The sequence below is a fragment of the Heteronotia binoei genome, chromosome 1 (assembly GCF_032191835.1).
Source record: "Heteronotia binoei isolate CCM8104 ecotype False Entrance Well chromosome 1, APGP_CSIRO_Hbin_v1, whole genome shotgun sequence".
NCBI classification, from domain to species: Eukaryota; Metazoa; Chordata; class Lepidosauria; order Squamata; family Gekkonidae; genus Heteronotia; species Heteronotia binoei.
The window spans coordinates 241,127,635-241,147,852 of NC_083223.1; the positions used below are offsets into that span (position 1 = coordinate 241,127,635).

The 20,218-nt window shown below is 43.9% G+C and overlaps 1 protein-coding gene across 1 annotated transcript; it reads left to right on the forward strand.

The window, feature by feature from the left end:
• The first annotated feature begins 5,317 nt into the window (after positions 1-5,317).
• FAM167A (family with sequence similarity 167 member A) lies at positions 5,318-15,714 on the forward strand. Its single transcript, XM_060249960.1, has 2 exons — positions 5,318-5,811; positions 15,153-15,714. Exons 1-2 carry the CDS (start codon positions 5,404-5,406, stop codon positions 15,414-15,416), a joined length of 672 nt encoding a protein of 223 aa, XP_060105943.1. The 5' UTR covers positions 5,318-5,403; the 3' UTR covers positions 15,417-15,714.
• Positions 15,715-20,218: the final 4,504 nt, after the last annotated feature.

Sequence of the window (20,218 nt, forward strand, 5' to 3'; positions counted from 1 at the left end):
TTTGCAGTGGAGGGTTACCAGTGTCTCTGCTGGGAATTCAGCTTTTGCCATTGCCCGCCAGGATATCAGCAGGTGTTTAACTTGGATTTTATTGGACTTTGAAGTTGCAGGAAAGAGGCTTTTGCAGATGCTTGCACTGAGTGGCAGGGCAATCCTAAAAAGAACATGGCTTATAGGGTTTCCAGCCTCCAGGGGGAGGATGGAGATCTCCAGGAACTACAGCTGATCTTCAGATGACAGAGATCAGTTCCCCTGGAGAAAATGGATGCTTTGGAGAGTGAGGCTCCATGACATTACACCCTGCTAGAGTCCCTCCCCTCCTTAAACCTCCTTAGGCCACCCCCAAATCCCCAGGAATTTTCCAACCTGGGATGGGCAGCCTGATTTTTAAGAGTAGCTCTGCTTAGAATTGCATGGTTTTCTGGCTCAGTGCTGTCTTCTCTGCGTGGCAGGGGCTCTCAGCATAAGGGCCTTACCCAATACCTGCAGCACTTTAACGGGAGGTACTACAGATTGATCCTGGGACCCCGTGTGCAAATTGTGTTGCCATCTCATTGTTTCCAAACAACTGAAAGCCTGGTAGTATCTTCAGAGCCTGTAACATATGGTGGATTTGAAGCCTGTTGGAGACAAGAAAGTATAACCTCCACCTCTAGGGCTGCCTTAAAAACTTTGCAGGGGATCTTTATCTTTCACACTCACTGAGCAGCTTTCCCTTGTAATAATTCACCCAATCAAATCCCTTGTAATTTTCACCCAAGAAAATTCAAGGGAGAAGGGGGAGTAACTTGGCTCCCTCTTATATAAGGACATATCCTCAGACATCAGATTGGTAGCAATGTTTTGCCCAAATCACTTGTCCAGTAGTTAAGTTGGCCTGATGCTAAGGAAGCAGAAATGGGAGGGACTAATTTTCCCAAATACAGACTATTTTGTTTTCTGGCTTATCAACATCTCAACAGGTAAACATTACATTTCATTTAATACTTGCAACAAAAAGGCTATTTTGCCCCACCCCAGAAAATGTGTTTAGGATTGCCATTTGACATATCAACTTTAAAAATCCATGTAAAAAAAAAAATCCCAAAATATTGAGAATGTTCTTCCTGTGTCATAAAGATCACAGTTTGGACTGGAATTTTTACTAACTTGTTCAAGGTCATCTCAGATTGATTCCAACTTCTGACCACCACACATCTGTTGATGGAAGAAATTCACTTCTCCCATTTTCTTTTTGTATTAATTATGTTGTTAGTTATGGCCATTACCCAATCATTTCTATATCTGTAGAAACAATATTCCCATTTTCAATCTTATGAATGCTCCACAAGGCTTTTCTCTGTAGACTCCCATCTTTTGAAATGAGCTGCAAGAGAGGGACTTTTTGGTGGTGGCTCCTTATTTGTGGAATGGCCTCTATTCTGCTATCTGGATCTTGTTAATTCTTATTTAAAATGGTATTTGACCGATTCCAGTGATTTGCCTTTTTTAATTTAATTTATTTCACATTTCCCTCCCAGGTTGTACAATGGGTTTTAAAGGTTTAATTCTGTTTTACTGGTTTAAATGTTTGGTTTACAGTGCTGCTATGGAATATGAATTGATTATATTTTATTGGTTTTATATATTCTATTTGCCATCACAGGAAACAGATGGGGAGGTGAATAGTAATCCTTTTAAAAGAACTATTTAAATAAATTGAGTATATTTTATCATTAGAATCTCCTTTATTTTAAGGTACTATGAGGGAACATAAGCTGTGAATACAAATACATCTCCCAAGAATATTATGATTGCCAGGGTTTTTTTGTAGCAGGAACTCCTTTGCATATTAGGCCACACACCTCTGTTGTAGCCAATTCTCCAAGAGCTTACAGGGCTCTTAGTACAGGACTACTGTAAACTTCAGGAGGATTGGCTACATGTGGCCTAATATGCAAAGGAGTTCCTGCTACAAAAACCCCCCCTGATGGTGGTCACTAAGTCTTTATAGGGAGAATACACATATTCACAGAGGATAGGTCCATTAATGGTGAATAAACGGAACCTCCGTGGTCAGAGGCAGTATATCTCTGAAGAACAGCTGCTGAGGGCAACAACGGTGAGGCCCTGGCCTTCTCACAGACCTTCCAGCAATATTTGGTTGACCACTATGTGAAATAGGATGTTGGATTAGATGGATTCTTGGTCTGATCCAGCATGGTTGCTCTTGTTCTTTTGTTCATCTATCCATGTATACTCTTATTCAAATAAATTTTTAACAGATATCCCATTTAGACCATCAGCCCAAAAACAACAGTGATGGCAAGGAAGGCAGAGTTATATTCTCTGCAATGATTTACCTTCCTGTGAATTCTTTCTGTGAACAGATTCTTCAGGAATAATTACAGAAATAATTACAGATTTAGTGCTGAATTACATGAGCCCCAGCAAGTATTCAGCAAGCTGGAGAATTGCCCGACCACTCAGATTACGTTTTTAATGCATTTGTATTGTCCTGTTCCAGGAGTTCATTTCTGGGCATGCTACCAGGTAGCCAATAAGGTGGTTTAGCTTTACATTGTATTCTTAGAACAATAGGGCTCAAATGCTTCCGAATTCAGCCACAGTTCTGAGTGCATGACCTTGAAGAAGTCACTTTGCTTCCCTTTTCAAATCAATGTGATATGAAAAGAAACACTTTATTGCACACACACACACCCATGCCACAATGCTAATAACACTCAAACTCGTCTTCTTGATCCAGATTCACTAAAGCCAGGTCACTTCTGGCAATCAATTCAATTAGGAGTTGCCAGGCCTCTGGGGGACATTTGAGGTATATGTGAGGTGAGCTTTAGGGAGGAAAGACATATGTAATGTGTTGAGGCAAAGTTCTAGAAATGACATCACCATGTTGCAGTGACCTGGTAAGGATGCTATGAACCATAGACAGTTGAGGGATTCCTAGAGCACCACCCAGTGTGGTAACATCTCTTCTGTTTCTTCATTTCTTCATCTCTTCTGTTTCTTCATTCAGTTTCCTGCATTGTTCAGGGGGTTGGACTAGATGACCCTGGAGATCCCTTCCAACTCTATGATTCTATGATTTGGAAGTAATGTCAATGCATTGCATGATATCTCTCCCCTCCCCCCCTCCGCCATTTACTCTTTGCTGCTCCCTTGAGTGGTGGCAGTGGAAAGAGGAGTGCTGGTGGGTGAACCCTCCCTGGCAGTGGGTAAGTGGCAATCCTGTCACCATTTGCTCACCATAACATTGAGTGATTATTTGCATGTATGAATGGGCTGTGAGACATTTTGCCACCAACAGAATTTTCTAACGTTTCAACGTCACTTCAAAGGCATTTCTCACACCATTAAATAGAATATAGGCTGAACTATATGGTATGCAGGAGATGAAGAGAAGAAGAGATTGGATTTATACCCCACTCTTTACTACCCAAAGGAGTTGCAGAGCGGTTTACAATCTCCTTTCCCTTCCCCTTCCCACAACAGATGCCCTGTGAGGTAGGTGGGGCTGAGAGAGCTCTGACAGGAGGTGGTAGGCTCTCCTTCCTTGGAGTTTTTAAAACAGAGGCTAGATGGCCATCTGAAAGCAATGAAGATCCTGTGAATTTAGTGGGAGATATTTGTGAGTTCCCTGCATTGTGCAGGGGATTGGAATAGATGACCCTGGAGGTCCCTTCCAACTCTATGGTTCTATGATTCCAGGGCTTTTTTTGAGCAGGAATGCATAGAAACACAGTTCTGGCTGGCTTGGCATCACAGGGTGTGGCCTACCATACAGATGAGTTCCTGCTGGGCTTTTCCTCCAAAAAATGTCCTGTGTGGAACAATGGTGATGTCAGAGGGTGAACCTCATATGCAAATGAGTTCCTGCTGGGCTTTTTCTACAAAAAAAGCCCTGTATGATTCTATGACAGAAATTGCTCTTTCCAGTACAGCCTCTGACAGAGTTATGACTGACCTAAGGTCACTCCAGCAGTTGTGTGTGAAAGAGTGAGGAATCAAACCAATTCTCCCTGATAAGAGTCCACACACTACACCAAACTGGCTCTCAAGTTGTATGGATAATCTCTTTACTTTAAAATGCCCACTCGGATCTTAATATTATAATATTTTAATTATTTACTTGAGTTTTTATTGTTCTTCTTGGTATATCATTTTGAAATGCAAATTCAAAATTCAGAAAATAAATAAATAAAATTGGAAGTTGCCAGTCTGAATAAAGAAATTGTGTACAGGAAGGGGAGACCTTGAGGAAGTCACTTCACTTCCCTTTTCAAATCAATGTGATGTGGAAAAGGAAAGAGGCTTCTTTGTCCATTCCCCCTCATCTCTTTTTGTCAAAACTACTTTTCTTTCTGCAAGTGAAAAGCTACAGGCTTTGTCACCTCCTGTCTCTTGCCATGATCTAGATAGCCTGAGTCAACCTGATCTTGTCAGATCACAGAAGCTAGACAGAGTTGACCCTGCTCAGTATTTGGATGAGAGACCACCAAAAAAGTCCAGAGTTGCTACACAGAGACAGACAATGGCAACATCTCTTGCCTTGAAAACCCCAAGGAGGAGGCAACTTGATTGCAAAAAGAAAGAGAAAGAGACTCCCCCCCCCAGCCCCCACCTGTGCCTAGGAAACCTTCTGATGTGAGATAGTTTTGATCAGGAAAGAGTTAAACATCCCCTTTCTTACTTTTCAGGATATTTTTTTTAAAGTGCTGGGAGATTGCTAATGTGCCACCCATGTGCTGTCTACATTTCGTCTGTCTAGTTCACACATTGAGCTGTCATTCCTCATCTACGGATCAATCAAAGTCAGTGAAGCAGACTCCACTCTTACCGATGGACTTTAGTAAGCTGGTTCTCCTGTCATTACCTCAGTGCCTCCCTAAGAATCAACAATAGAAAACTGAGACCGTGATATGTACAGTTAATAAGATAAGGATTAGTTTAATTGTGCAAGACTGTGCCACAGGATTGCTTCGTTCTCTCTGACTTCATCTGTAATAATCCACTTCATAGCCTGAAGCACTGTGGTTGACAGGTCTCTGGAGCAAACCGTTCCTTGGAAAGCCAGGGAGCCTGTTTGCTCTTGCCCAAGAGCACCATCAAAAAGCCGCTCTGAAGTCTTTTAGCTGCATGGTTGAAACTGAAGAGTCCTATTTCCATTTTTTTCAGGTCGGGTCATAGAAGAAAGCTCTCAGTTCTCACTCGTTCCTCTTTCCTGATGATTCGCTGCTGAAATAAAACAACGTGTCTTTGTATTTCAGCTTAGATGGTTCCCTGTATTTCCAAAAGGAGTGTCCTGAGCAACTCCTGAAGTTACCAGTCCAGAGGAGCTTTTGAGCAAGGAATTGTGTGGATGGTGTTGTCTGGATTGTAGATCCCATTGTCATCCTTATCATGAATGTTTATGAAATTCCACCAGAAAATAAGATGTCTCTTCCAAAAATCCAGATTGAAGAAATGCTGGACAGTGTGGATTATGAGACTGGAGATGGACCTCCTTCTGACGACCACCTGAGGAATCTGAAAGCTCTGACAGAGAAACTGAGACTGGAGACCAGGAGGCCTTCCTATTTGGAGTGGAAGGCCAAACTAGAAAAGCTGACATGGAAGAGCCACCCCCAACCCCCTGAGGAAGCTGAGGAAAGCCAAGGCAGGAAGGTGCCAGAGGAAAGTACACCTATTCAAGAGGTGCAGGTACATATCAATGGGACCTCTTCCAAAGAGCAAGTGACATTCTCCTCAAGAAAAATCAGTGGCTTTGAGAACATTGATGAAGCTTTAAATTGGCTAAGGAAAGAACTGGTAAGTACACAGTAAAGTGGGTTCCTGATCAAGTTTCATAATGTTGTTTATGTTAGAAAGCACAAAAAAGTGGCATCTCATTTTGGCCACTAAGCCACAGAAATAAAAAGGAGTCTTGTGAGCATCTTAAAGGCTAAGGTTTAAATCCTAAGAACATGTTCTTTGGACTCTGCAGCACTGAATAAAATGGGATTTACTTCTGGGTAGACCCGATTAGGATTGGTCTGAAAGAGACTGAGGCTGCAATTCTAAACAGTTATGCCCTTCTAAATCCATTGAATCAATTTAAGGTTCCAATGGTCTTCAGTTTCATTTGGTATAAATGAGTATAAGGATTGCACTGTTAATGAAGTTGAAGTTTTTGTGAGCTAGAGCCCATTGCATTAGATGCAACATTACTATGTCGCTAAAATCAGTTCCAGGTGCAAACAACTCCTTCCTTCTTTCCTTCCTTTCCTGAAGAGTAACCTTGCATTTCTGGAGAAACCAGTTCTGAAATCTCACCCTTAGGTGGGACATCTTTGCTCTTCTCTTTTCCACAGTGCTGAAGGGTACGCACACTGTACCTGCATGTTCTCCCTCCCTGCACCTCTTATTTCCTGCCCTCTGACTGGAAAAGCTAGCCTCAGGAAGATGGTTTCACAACGCTTTGGGGGAATGTGCAGGCTCAGACTTTGGAGAGTTCCCAAGGGAAGGGAAAACCTTGTGGTTTGGCACCTTATCCTCCCTCTGGCACTTTATCCTCCACTATCTACGTTCATTATATTTATTTATTTATGACAATATTTATATGCTGCTTTTATATGCCAGGCAGCTTGCAAAAGTTAATAAAAGATTTAAAATTTTATTTATTTTTGTTAATTTGTATTCCACCCTTTCCTGCAAGCAGGGTCAGGGTGGATAACAACAAAAGTTAAAACAATTAAAAACTACAAGCTAAAACCATAAGATACAATAGAACAAATAGCACATATATCACAGGCAGTGGTTTCCATTGGGCGCATTCTATATATCAGTACAGCAGTAGGCCCAGAGATGAATTAATAATAAATTAAGATAAGATAATATAGCATCACTACAGGCAAGGGCGGCCAAGCAGATGGAACGTAAAAGCCCAATAAGATAGTAAAAACCTAAAACCAGGAGTTAAATCTTGCTTGAAGACCCTCTTCAGTTAGGGTTGCTAAGTTCGACTCAAGAAATATCTGGGGACTTTGGGGGTGGGGCCAGGAGCCTTTGGGGGTGGGGCCAGGAGTAAGGGTGTAACAAGCACAATTCAACTCCAAAGGGAGTTCTGGCCATCACATTTAAAGGGACTGCACACCTTTTAAGTGTCTTCCCTCCATTTGGAATAATAAAGGATTGAGGCACCTTCTTTGGAGGCTCATAGAATTGGATCCCCTGGTCCAATCATTTTGAAACTTGGAGAGTATTTTGAGGAGAATCACCAGATGCTATGCTGCAAATTTGGTGCCTCTGCATCAAAAAACAACTCCGGTAGAGCCCCAGACACCCATGGATCAATTCTCCATTATATATGGGAATCATTCTCCATAGGGAATAATTGAGTGCCCAGCAGACATTTCCTCCCCCCACCCCCGCTTTCTGATGACCTTGAAGTGGGGGGAGGGCCTCCAAACTGGGGGATCCCCTGCCCCCACCTGGGGATTGACAGTCCTATCTTCAGTAAATCTCAGAAAGCCTACAAGACAAATGAATCTCCTGCAGAGGAGAGATCCACGGCTTGAGTATGGCATATGAGAGGACCTTCTTCAGCTGGGTTAGGGATGTCACTTACTTGCTGGGAGCAGGAGAAAGGTCTCCACCACAAAATGGCTGTCATGGAGGCATGACCAGTCACCAAATTACTTCCATGAGAGGCACTGGCACAACCAATCACAAAATGACCACTATGAGAAGGTAGCTGGACAATGCTTGCAGGTTCTAAGCCAAGCATCCTCCTATGATGTGAGCAGCTATTTCTGAATGGATGCTCCCTGCAGACCAAAAGGTGATGATGCCTCCTGTTTTGTTTTTAAGCAACTCCTGCTCCAATCAGATGGAAGAAAGACAAGCCTGTCTTTTTGCTTTGAGGGAGGATATGAACAGCAGGCACATTTTCATTTTATGTATTCTTGTATGTTTTCTAACGGCAGACTAGAATGATGTTTATAATGTATAGATTGATGTTGATAAGTAAATAAGGTGGACTACAACTAGGAAATACACATCCTTTTGTGATTCACCTAGATTTACAGAAACACCAATTGGCAAAGGACTTTATTACCTTTTATGGCTATCCAGACCAAATGGTCAAGCCACACTGGTTTACCATGTGATCAGTCTGCATAATTAATCAACAAACTGCTTGTATTTCAGCCCACAATACCTGATCCCCTCGTCTGATGAAGTGTGCTTAGAGAGCACATGAAAGCTTGCATTCTGAATAAAACTTGGTTGGTCTTAAAGATGCGCTTGAATCCTGCTTTGTTCAACCAGGCACCTTGTTGGGAACCATGGTCAGAGTATGGGCCTGGACATATGGGTGGAGACAGTTCTCCAAGTACTTTGGAGTCAAGCCATTAACCACCTTAAGAACCAGTGTGATGCAATGATTAGAGCATTAGACTAGGACTTGGGAGACCCAGGTTTCTATCCCCACACTGTCAAGAAATTCATTGGAGGACCTTGGGCCACTCATTGTCTCAACCTAACCTACCTTACATGGTTATTGTGCGGAAAAAAGGGATGTATGGAGTGCCAAGTCCGTTGCAGGAAGGGTGAGGTAAAAACAGGTAGTGTTTTACAGGTTAAAAAGCAGCATTTCGCACTCATCCTAGAAACACACATGAAGTCAGCGAAGGTGGTAGAATATTTGGTTTAATATGTTCACTGCATTTTTAAAAAAGTTTTACAAATATTTTTGTCTAGAGGGTGAAATTTGGGTTATCAGCAATGTTTCCTCTAAGCTGAGTTAGTGTGAGCTAGCTCACCGGGGGGGGGGAGGGGGTGTTGCCTCTGGCTCTCACATTTTTGTTTTACCTCAGAAAAAATGGCCCCAGAGCAAACTAATTTATGCAGTAGCTCACAACTTTAATGCCTGGAGCTCATGAAGTAGAATTTTTGCTTACAAGACTTCACAGCTTAGAGGGAGCATTGATTATTAGTGGACTCAGGACTGATACACAGTGCTGCTACTGAGTCAGACCACTGGTCGGTTAGGGTCAGTCTTGTCTACTGTGACTGGAAGGAAGTCTCCAGAGTTTCAGATTGAGGTATTCCACAACAATTATTACCTGTTCCTTTTAACTGCAGATGCTGGGGACTGAACTCGGATCTTCCACATGTAAATCAGATGCTCTACCATTGAGCTGTGGCCACTCCTTTGTAGCAGTGCCACATGGAGGTCCACATGGAGCATGGCAGTGATTGCTGCATGATGACTCCCTGCAGTATTCTGGATTCTGCCAAAAAAAAAAAAAATTCAGTTGTGGCAAGGATTTTAAAAAAACCCACGTTGTGAATAGCTGCCCCTAACAGGGCAACAATAGCTTATACAGCCTCAGCAACACTGTGTTTCCACTTCCAATCAATGTTAATGCCTGCCATGATTGCTTGCAACTTGGCAAAAAGTTGCAAATAAAAGACTGTTATTATATTGCCAGCTTCTGTGGCTTCAATAGAAATGCTGACCAGGGCACTTAGCCCAATCAGAAAAGAAGGAGTTGCAAATATTTTATCTTTCCGGACATACTTGGACTTCTTTGAAGAACAGAATTTAAAAAAATATAAAAGGCTGGCAATTAAGCCAACATTGTTGGATGTGCAAGTGATTACTGGAACAAAACTATCTTAATTTTAATTTTATGCTGAAGGGTTCTAAACTGGCCAAGATTGAGAGGAAAAGAAATTTTGGTGTTACAGCAGATAACTTGATTAAAATGTTGACTTGGTGTGTAGCAATGCCGAAAAAGGCAAACTATTTTCTAAGGATTAGGGGGGGGGGAAGCATTGAAAATAAAATGGTCAATACTATAATGCTTCTTTATAGATCTGTGGTTTGTCCTCATTTGGAATAAAGTGTACAGTTCTGCGTGTCAAAAAAAGATATTGCAGAACTGGAAAATGTGCTGAAGAGGGCAAGCAAGATGATTAAGTTTTTTCATATGCAGAAAGACTGAAAAGTCTGGGACTTTCCGTTCAGGAAAAAAGATCTGGAGGGGGGTGAAGATAGAGGTTTATAAAATTATGCATCAGGGAAGAAAGCAGATAAAGAATTTTCTTCCCTCTCCGATAATATTAGAGCTCAGACCCTCAATGAAGTTGATGGACAATAAATTCAGGACAGACAAAAGGAAATTGTGGGATTCAGTGTCTGTAGATGTATTGATGGTTATAAGCTTAGATGACTTTAAAAGGACATTAGGCAGATTCGTAGAGGAGAGGTCTATCTCTAGCAGTGCTTTTTTTGTAGCAGGAACTCCTTTGCATACTAGGCCACACATCCCTGATGTAACCAATCCTCCAAGAGCTTACAGAATTCTTAGTACAGGGCCTACTGTAAGCTCCAGGAGGATTGGCTACATCAGGAGTGTGTGGTCTAATATGCAAAGGAGTTCCAGCTACAAAAAAAGCCCTGCTCTCTAGTAAAGAGAACCTCCACAATCAGAGGCAGCAAACCCCTGAATACCAGTGCTGGGAGGCAACATCAGGGAAAGCTTAGTCTTTATGCTCTGTTGGTTGATCCTCTGTGGCAATTGTTTGGCCACTGGTAAACAGGATGCTGGACCAAATGGACCATTGGTCTGTTCCAGCAGGACAACGCTTCTTGTGAAGGTGCCTTTAAAAAGGGCAAAGCAAGATCACATTCTTTGGGAAGGGGGAGAGAGAGATTCATTGTTACATTATCACCTAAAGAGTCTTTCTTAACGTCACGTAAGTCCTTGATGAAAGAGAGAGAGCTCTCTGCAAAGACCAGTTTCGCAGACCAGAATGCAGCCTTCTGTATCCCACAACTAGATCTGTGACATTCCCAAAGGAGATTTCAGTATGCAAGAAACTTACTATTTATCGCAGTTACCAGAAACTGGAACATCAAGTCTGAAGGAGAAATGGGCTTCAGCTCTGGCACCTTTCCCCGCATTGTGGCTGTAATCCTTTTGTCAGCCATTACAGAGCTTTTTCTTTTAGCCTTCATGCTCATATCATCTGGAACAGTTAAAAAAACAGAAACAATAGATCTCCCCCCTCCCTTTTGATTTTACAAGTATAAAAGAGACCCTTCTCACCCAGAGAGAAGCAAATGAAAGCCAGAGGAAGGCTTTATCTCCCTGGGAAAGTTTTGTTGCTTTGGGGGCATAGCAACTAGACAACTGATTCTCATCTTAAAAAAAAGTGCAGTCCCTTTCAGGATGAAAGCTGTCCTTTTAAGACCATAAAAACATATAAACTGTCTTGATTGATTAGTTCAGGGCCCATCTAGACCAGTATTCAGTTTTCAGCTGTGTTGCCCTCACAAGTACGGCATGAAGATAATAGATATATACAGTCTGTGCTCATGGAGGTTCCATTAAGCCCTCATGAAGAAGTTCCAGTGGCTGTCACTGAATCTCAGCACAGGTTGGCTCCAGTCCAGGGGTGGCCAAACTTTCTTAATGTAAGAGCCACATACAATAAACACCAGATGTTCGAGAACCGCAAGGCATGAACATCAAATGTTTGAGAGCCAAAGGAAGGAAGGAAGGAAGGAAATAGATGGGGGAGGTAGAGGTAGAAAGAAAGCAACTTTAACTTGAAATGCATTTTCCAAGCTGCCAACCGGCTTGGCTTGGAAAAGTGATTTAGAGAGACAAATGCCTTCTCCAAGCTGGCCAACGAGGTGGGGGGGTTTCAAGAGCCACAAAATATGTGTGAAAGAGCCACATGTGGCTCCCAAGTAGCCAAATTGTTTTCAAGTCCCGATGGGGGGCATTGCATGTGTGCGACGAAATGACGTCATCCAGAAATGATGTCATCAAAATGGTGGCACACATGTGGGGCGGCTCTAGGCATTTCCAGGAGAACTCTATGGTTTTTCTGAATGCTCTAGCCATTTTGGAGGTAAAACTCTATGGTACAATAGGTACCATAGGGTTTTAACCTCCCAAATAGCTGGAGAGTTCGGGAAAACCATAGAGCTTTCCCTGAAACACCTAGAGTGGCAATGCGTGAGCGCCACCATTTTGATGACATCACTTCTGGGTGGCGTCATCGCACCAGTGATGCAGGGGGAGGTTCCCCCCACCAGCCCACATTGGTACCTATTGTACCATAGAGTTTTACCTCCAAAATGGCTAAAGCATCTGGGAAAACCATAGAGTTTTCCCGGAAACACCTAGAGCGGCCCCACATGCACGCCACCATTTTGATGACATCACTTCTGGGTGATGTCATCATGCCAACGACTCACAGGGAGGTTCCCCCCACCAGTCCAATGTGGGCCGGCAGATTGGGAACCTCCCAGGTGGGGGATTCCCCGCCCAGACTGGGGGTTTGGCAGCCCTACTCCCAAGCTGCAGTTTGGCCACTCCTGCTCCAGTCCTTCCCAAGGTGCCTCAACCCACTATCATGAGAATGAAGACTGCTTCTCTTGAAGCCTAAGGGATAATGTTTAAAATACAGGAAATGAATAAGTAGTGGCAGCTTGAGAAAAATTATTTGTTGGGAGGAGATAGCAGGAAGAATATAAAGTAGATTTTATTTTGTCTCATGCTGAAGATGGCCAAATAGAAACAAATGTTTCCTATTAGTGTTCTGTTACAACACTTTCTTTATTTAGAGATAAGTTCACATTGAGATCAATGTAAAGGGGGTTCTAAACAGCTTTAGCCGCCATTCTACTTTGTCGCTTCATAGGCCAGTGTGGGAGAAACTGGAGGAGGGGGCAGTGTCACACCAACAATCTAAATCATTTCCAGCACAAGCCAGTTTTTCACAGGGAGTAGTGTTATGAGACATCGTCCTCTCTCCCAGCTTCTCCTGGCACGTTGCTGCCTGTGCCTAGCAGCCCTGTCAGGTTCTGAGATCATCAGGGGAGGGGATTTGCTGCAGAAATGCATCCAGAGAGTCATAGCGGAGGACTTTGCAGGAAGACTTTGGTGGCTACTGCCCCTAAACTGTGTAAAAGCTTCTGTAAGGTGTAGAGTTGCCAACACCCAGCTGGGACATTCCTGGAGATTTGGGAGTGGAGTCTGGGGAGAGTAGAGTTGGGGGGGGAAGGAAGGGAGGGACCTCATAAAGCCCATTCTCCAAAACTCCCATTTTCTCCAGGGAAACTAACCTCTATAGTCTGGCAATTTGATGTCATCCCAGGAGAAATCTGGCTCTGCCTGGAAGCTGGCAACTAAGGAGGTTCAATGAATGTCATTGCTATGGGCCTTGCCTGAAAACAAAAAAAAAAAATCTGGTTGGGAATCTCTCTGAGGAAACTTGATTGCTTCTGCTTTTTCAGTTGTTCTGCTTTATTTACTGATGTCTTGTTTTTAAGTGATACTGGACGCCCTCACAAGCAAATATACTAAGAATTCAATTCAGGTCCTTTTAACAGGGCTTACTCCTGGGAAAGTAACCTTAGGATGGGACTGGTTGTATATTGCATTTATTTTGTGAGTTACCCTGGGTGCTGGCAGGACTCTAAAGTCCTTGCCTCAGCTTCTACAGTTCTCACTGATGCCCTTCCAGATCTCACAGGCCTCCTTCCTGGCTGCAGTTCTCTCTCAGGCCTCTTATTTTTTTTTTGGTCTTTGTCTCTGTCATTTTTTTTTACCATTGCTTGTGTTAGTGATACAAAGAAGCTTAAGACTGAGCAGATACCCAATCTAAGGAACCATCAATGTAACTTCTGGCAGTAAATTTTATGCACATGAAGCAGTTGTTTCTTTTGTCTGTCCTAAACCTACCATCCTTCAGTTTCATTACTTGGGAAGTGCTGAAGGCATTTTAGGGCTAGCCACTTCTATATGGATTCCAACGCCCTCTGTAGACTTGCAGATTAGATCCACCCATTCCAGGAGCCTCCCAATTGCATGTAGATCAATCCCCATCACAAATGGTCACCATGGGTGTTTTCGCACTCACCTTCAGCCGGCGCCGCGACCCTCTTGACGACGGAGGATCTGTGCTGATTTCCCACACGAAGCGCTGGAGCAACCAGAAGAGCCGCCAATTTCCGGCGCGAAGCCCGCTCAAACGTAAATCGCCAAGAAGCAGGAAAACGCTTGAGCGGGCTTCGCGCCGGAAATTGGCGGCTCTTCTGGTTGCTCCAGCGCTTCGTGTGGGAAATCAGCACAGATCCTCCGTCGTCAAGAGGGTCGCGGCGCCGGCTGAAGGTGAGTGCGAAAACACCCCATGTTTTTTGAGCAGGAGTAACTTACATGTTTTGCATGTGTATGCAAGCTTTGGCACATATGACCAAGGGATTTTTCAGAGTTGTGCTTCTAACATACTGAAGCTGAATGCACACAGAAAATATGCATGCTGTCAGTGCATATAACAACATAGCAACCACATGAGCAAGATTCTACTTCCTTAGTACCTCAAAGACCAACAAAGTCAGATGAAAAGAAATGAAGACATGAAAAAATTACTGTTTCAGGAGGGCAGCTTTGAGTACATTATAAGAAAATGAGACTCACTGGAAAAGACAACAATGCTAGGAAAAGTTGAAGGCAGCAGGAAAAGAGGAAGATCCAACATGAGGTGGGATTGACTCAGTCTAGGAAGCCGTGGCCTTCAGTTTGCAAGGCTGTTAATGAGAAGTCTTTTTGGAGGTCATCAATTCATAGGGAGGGAGAGAATGTGGAATGGTGTAGCTCAATATCATATATTTGAAGCCAAGCAGGGTAGTACGTGGAAAGGCAACCTCCAAGGAAAACTCTGTAGAGGAAGGCCATTTTAAACCACCTCTACTTCTCATTTACCTTGCGGTGGTCATCATAAGTTGGCTGTGACTTGATGGCACTTACTCACACATGCACACTTCATAGGGTTGCCATAAGGTGTATGCAACTTGGCATACACAATCACCTTTGACTTTCAAATGCTTATGCCCTGGAAATCTTGTTGGTCTTTAAGGGGCTACTGGACTCAGATCTTGCTCTTCTATTGCAGACCAACATGGCTGCTCACCTGAAATTATCTTTATGTGGTTAGGAGGCTCTGTTACTAAAATACAGTTTACCTGCAATTCATGGTTCAATAAGAGAACAGTGGCCATCTTTCTTTTATTGGGAAGAGTAGCAACACCAAGCCATCACTCCACAGCTGTTGACCTCAATCACACCCCTTTCTGCTTTTGTCTCCAGATGGAAATGCGTCTCCAGGACCAGCAGCTGGCTCGGCAGCTTATGCGCTTGCGCAGTGATATCAATAAGCTCAAGATCGAGCAGACATGCCACCTCCACCGGCGTATGCTGAACGATGCCACCTACGAGTTGGAGGAGAGGGATGAGCTCTCAGACCTCCTCTGTGACTTCCCACTGACCTCCTCCTTCAGCCTCTCCACCCCGCTCAAGCTCATTGGTGTAACAAAGATGAACATCAACTCCCGGAGGTTCTCGCTTTGTTAGAGGGAGGGGGGTTGAGTGCAAGAAGGGGGCCTGGTGGGAGGAACTCATCAAAGAGAGGCTCCTTGTTGCTTTGTGTAGCTGGGAGGCTGATGAGGGAGCAGCAAAAAATGAGGGAAGACAGAGAGGAATTCACAACCATTCTTCCACCAAGCCAATATGGCTGGGGAATGGAGATGGTAAAGATCTTAGGATGGGCAGAGAAGGAGAACAACATGGCACTTAAGGATCAATGCTAGAGACACATGATCTTGCAGTCAAAAATATGCTCATGACTGCCCTGGAAGAAGTGTGTAAGAGAGAAAAACAGCTGGGGGGGGGGAGAGGGTCCAAAATTAAGGGTGAAACAGGAGAAGCACAACCCTGCTCCATTACTTTCTGGCCCACTTCAGGTCAGATGGGGTGGTGGTGAGGAATGCATATTGCTGCAATGAGAAGAGACACTCAGTGTCCTGATCCCTCTAGACAACAGCATCAAACAGTTGTATGGCAGAGACATCTAGTAATGATCAGCCAACAGTAGAACCTTCATTTTCAGATGCAGAATGCAGATGCTACAGACAAGCCCCAGCAGATGGCTGTCACCACCTTACCTTAATTTGGAACTTCCCAGAGCCATCTCTCTGGAAAATAATGAACACTGAGGGCCAAACTACAAATGACAGTGGGCCAGGAGATTGTTTCAGCATCTGAAAAGGTGAGGGTGGAGGAGGGGCGGGGACAAGAATTCCTGGAACCACCACACCACAACCCCAATCCAGAACAGGGCCTAAGAATGCTTTAAAAAAACTAACAACCAACAACTACTACTACTACAGATAATAGAATAGACCTGTGCCTGCAATCACTTGCAGTTTGGCTCTTAGTTCTGGATTAGAGAGTTTTGATTTGATCCAACCTACTAATTTATATGCTCATGTGGTGCTCAACCTCCAAATATGTAGAGCCGCTCAGTGCAGATACACTCTAGCACAACAACTGTGCATACACCCACACCTATCTAGGAGGGCAGTCAGCACACCAGGCAAAATTTTCAAAAATGCCCTGACTGATTTGGATGCAAGGCCAGAGTTCTGTCTCCCCTCAGCCATTTTTGGGAAGCTGTATCCTTACTGGGCCCTGCTCTTTTAAAATCCTCTGTGCCCCATCTCAAACTAGCCTTGGGGTGTGCAGCCCCAGTCAAGAGGGCTTCACCCCTTCAGGCTCCACCCAGATTCCCAGATTTTCCCTTTCAAGAGATGGCAAGTTCTATGGAACAAGCGTGCTTCATCCCCACATTCCATGGCCTGCTCTCAAGCCTCCCTCAAACTTGTGCATTGTGGCCTGGATCCTCAGGCCCCTGTTTGAACTTCTACCAAGCCCCACATTCACAACTGTGAGCTTTTGTTTAAAGATGAAGTGTAATATGTGTGTATGGCATAAGACAGCCAAAGAGTAATGCATTAGAGTCCAAATGCACCTTGCCAGATAATCATCCCCTTTCCTTCAAGGATTTCCCATCACAATCAGTTGCACTGCCACCACAACATGCTAAACCATCTTCATACTCGTCCCCTCCCATCCCTAGGGCTGCCACATGCTCCATTTGTATAAATACAGGACATGTTGCCTGGTACCTGCTTGACTACCCTGATTCCCAGATATCATTTCTTAAAGCAATTCTTTAAGCTTTAAAGGGGAGGGAAGGAGGTATGATATAGCCCAGGAATGACCAAACTGTGGCTCAGGAAACACATGTGGCTCTTTCACACATATTTGTGACTCTCAAAGCCCCTGCAGCCCTGTCAATTGGCTTGGAGAAGGCATTTGTCTCTTTAAATGAGTTTTTCAAGCCAAGCCAGCCAGCAGCTTGGAGAATGCATTTAAAGTTGCTTTCTTTCTACTTCCCCCTCCCCTCATCTATTTGCCTTCTTTCCATACTTCGTTGTGGCTCTCAAACGTTTGATGTTCATGTTTTGTGGCTCTCAAATACCTGATGTTTAGTCTAAGTGGTTTTTTACATTAAGCAAGTTTGGCTACCCCTGGTATAGCCCGATCTCATCCAATCTTGGAAGCTAAGCCAGGTTGGTACACAGAAGAGAGACCACCAAGAAAGGCACCACAAAGGGAAGGGCCCACCACCTCTGCTTCTCACTTGCTGGAGTCACTATAAGTTGGCTGTGACTTGATGGCACTTAACCCTTCCAGATGAAACACACAGGCAATATACTAAATTCAATGTGAGAAACAAGCCTGCTCCTACCCACCCTTGTTCTAGCCAGTGTGGGAAGTCATGGCCATGATAGATATATGCACTTGCTACAACTCTTCCTGACCAACACTACTGTGGTATGGAAAAAAAGAACCAGCAAATTCTGGCAAGATGGTTGGGGAAAAGTTTTTTCCCCCCTTGTGATAGTGCCGGGGGCAAGCAGAGCAACTGGTGAATGATGTGAGTGCTTGATTTGCATAATAAGCAAACAGTTTGCATGATATGACAAATTAGGTCATCTGGATTCATGGGACAGAGCTATGGCAAACCCTTCTTCTGCCAGATGTACCTTCTTGGACTGTGGCTTTCTTAACTGATTGTACCCTTCTTAAGCTGCCGCAAGAAGACAACACCCCAAGGAGTCTGTCTGGCACTTGAAAAACACTGCAATTGCATTTGTTGCCTTCATTAAAGTTTGCAATGCTCGATTTATTTTGCTTTTGCGGAAAGGCAAAGAGCATAACATTGCAAGTTTGTGCCTGTGTCTTTAAATACATAAATCCATGCAGATTGGTGCTGAGTTTGCACGTATATACCTGTGTCTGCTGAATTTGGGAGGATTATTGTTTGATGGCATTTAGCTTTTTTCACTCTGATCAATTAAAAAGAAAACATTCATTTGAGATAAAAGGGGAAAAACTGAAATGCAGAAGTCAATAAACCATTAAAATGGAACTTGTTTGAGTCTTTTTTTTCTTGAGGCTGTGTTGCTAAGATTTCCTGTTGGTGAAATAATTCCTAACTACAGAAATTGTGCTATATTCTCTCTACCCTGTTGAGCATGAACTCTATATACACGAAGTGTCCTTCGAATGCATCAAGATAGTGGTTCATCTAGCAGCACTACCCATTTGACAGAGAGCAGCTCTCCAAAGCCTCCAGTAAAAGTCTTTGCCTGCCCTCTTCATACTGGAAACTGAACCTGGAGCCTTCTGCATGCAAAACACACACTCATCCACTGAGCTCTGCAGCTTTTGCCAGCCTTCTGCCTTGACAGCTGTCTGAACGTTCATATAGAACAGCCCATTGAATGTCTGCTGTGCAGGCTGTTCAGAATCCAGTGGTCCAAGCAAAGGAAATGCTTTTAATACATGACATGTGATGAAGCTGCCTTATACTTGTGGGCAGAGTAATTAACACAGCAAAGGTACACAACCTGATTAAAGTATAGATAAAGACTTATTTAGGAACTAATATACTTGCTAGTAAAGAGGAGAGAGAGAGAGACAGGGTTCTAACTACATCTCTAACTGAGAGAGATGGTAGACTAACCCCATTTCCCCACATAAATAGGAATTAGTGGGGAGGAGCCATGGCTCAGTGGTAAAGCAGGTCCGAGGGTTAATTCCCAGGCATCTCCAGTTAAAAAGCTCTATGGAGTTGGTAATGTGAAAGACCTTTTCCTGGGACCCTGGAGAGCAGCTGCCTGCCTTAATAGACAAAACTGACCTTGATGGGCCAATGAGCCAATTCAGAATAAAACTGCTTCATGTGTGTTTATATGTGTTCAATTGATAATTAAGTATTCATTTCTGAGCTCTGAGAGAAAACCACCCAGTCCAGAAAGAGAAGTAGTAAGGCATTAATTAGGTTAAAATCAAAGGAACAAAAGAAAAAAGGTGCTCTTCAGGGGTTTTCTTGAGCAGGAACACACAGGAACACAGTTCCGGCTGGCTTGGTGTCAGGGTGTGTGGCTTAATAAGCAAATAAGTTCCTGCTGGGCCTTTTCTACAAAAAGCCCCCTGTGAAACAATGGTGACATCAGGGGTGTGGCCTAATATGCAAATGAGTTCCTGCTGGGCTTTGTGTAGAGAAGAAGACTACAGATTTATACCCTGCCCTTCTCTCCAAATCAGAGACTAGTGGTTTACAATCTTCTATAACTTCTCCCCCCACAACAGACACCCTGTGAGGTGGGTGGGGCTGAGAGGGCTCTCACAGCAGCTGCCCTTTCAAGGACAATTCCTACAATAGCTATGGCTAACGCAGCTGCAAGTGGAGGAGTGGGGAATCAAACCCGGTTCTCCCATGTAAGAGTCCACACTTAACCACTACACCAAACTGGCTCTCTGGTGCTCTTCCACAATGAGTGAAATAGCTCCTTCCCTGGACTGTTTTTGTTCAGGGCAGGGCTTTTTTTTCTGCCAGAGCCCAGAGGACAGAGATCTGCCTGAGCTGGCCAGGGCTCCAACTGGCCCGACCCACCATGTGGCAGCCACATGCTCCCAGGCCAGGAGGTGTGGCCGAATATGCAAATGAACTCCTGCTGGGCTTCTTCTACCAAAAAAGCACTGGTTCAGGGGAACAGAATGTGAGGGGGAAGCTTGAAGCTTCTTCTGCATGCACATCTAACTTGTTGACAAAATGGGTTGCTCACTCAGTTTTATTTTTTGGCTGCTCTATGCCCAACCGTTTGTCCTCAGGCCACACTGGTATAAATTTATTTCCTCCTCTTGTTAGCAGGGTGTGGTTTCTTTGCCTCCCTTGACTAATAGCGGGTTGTTCACGCTACTCTTGAAGGCAGAAAATGCAGGCCACCCAGGGGCAAGGTGGG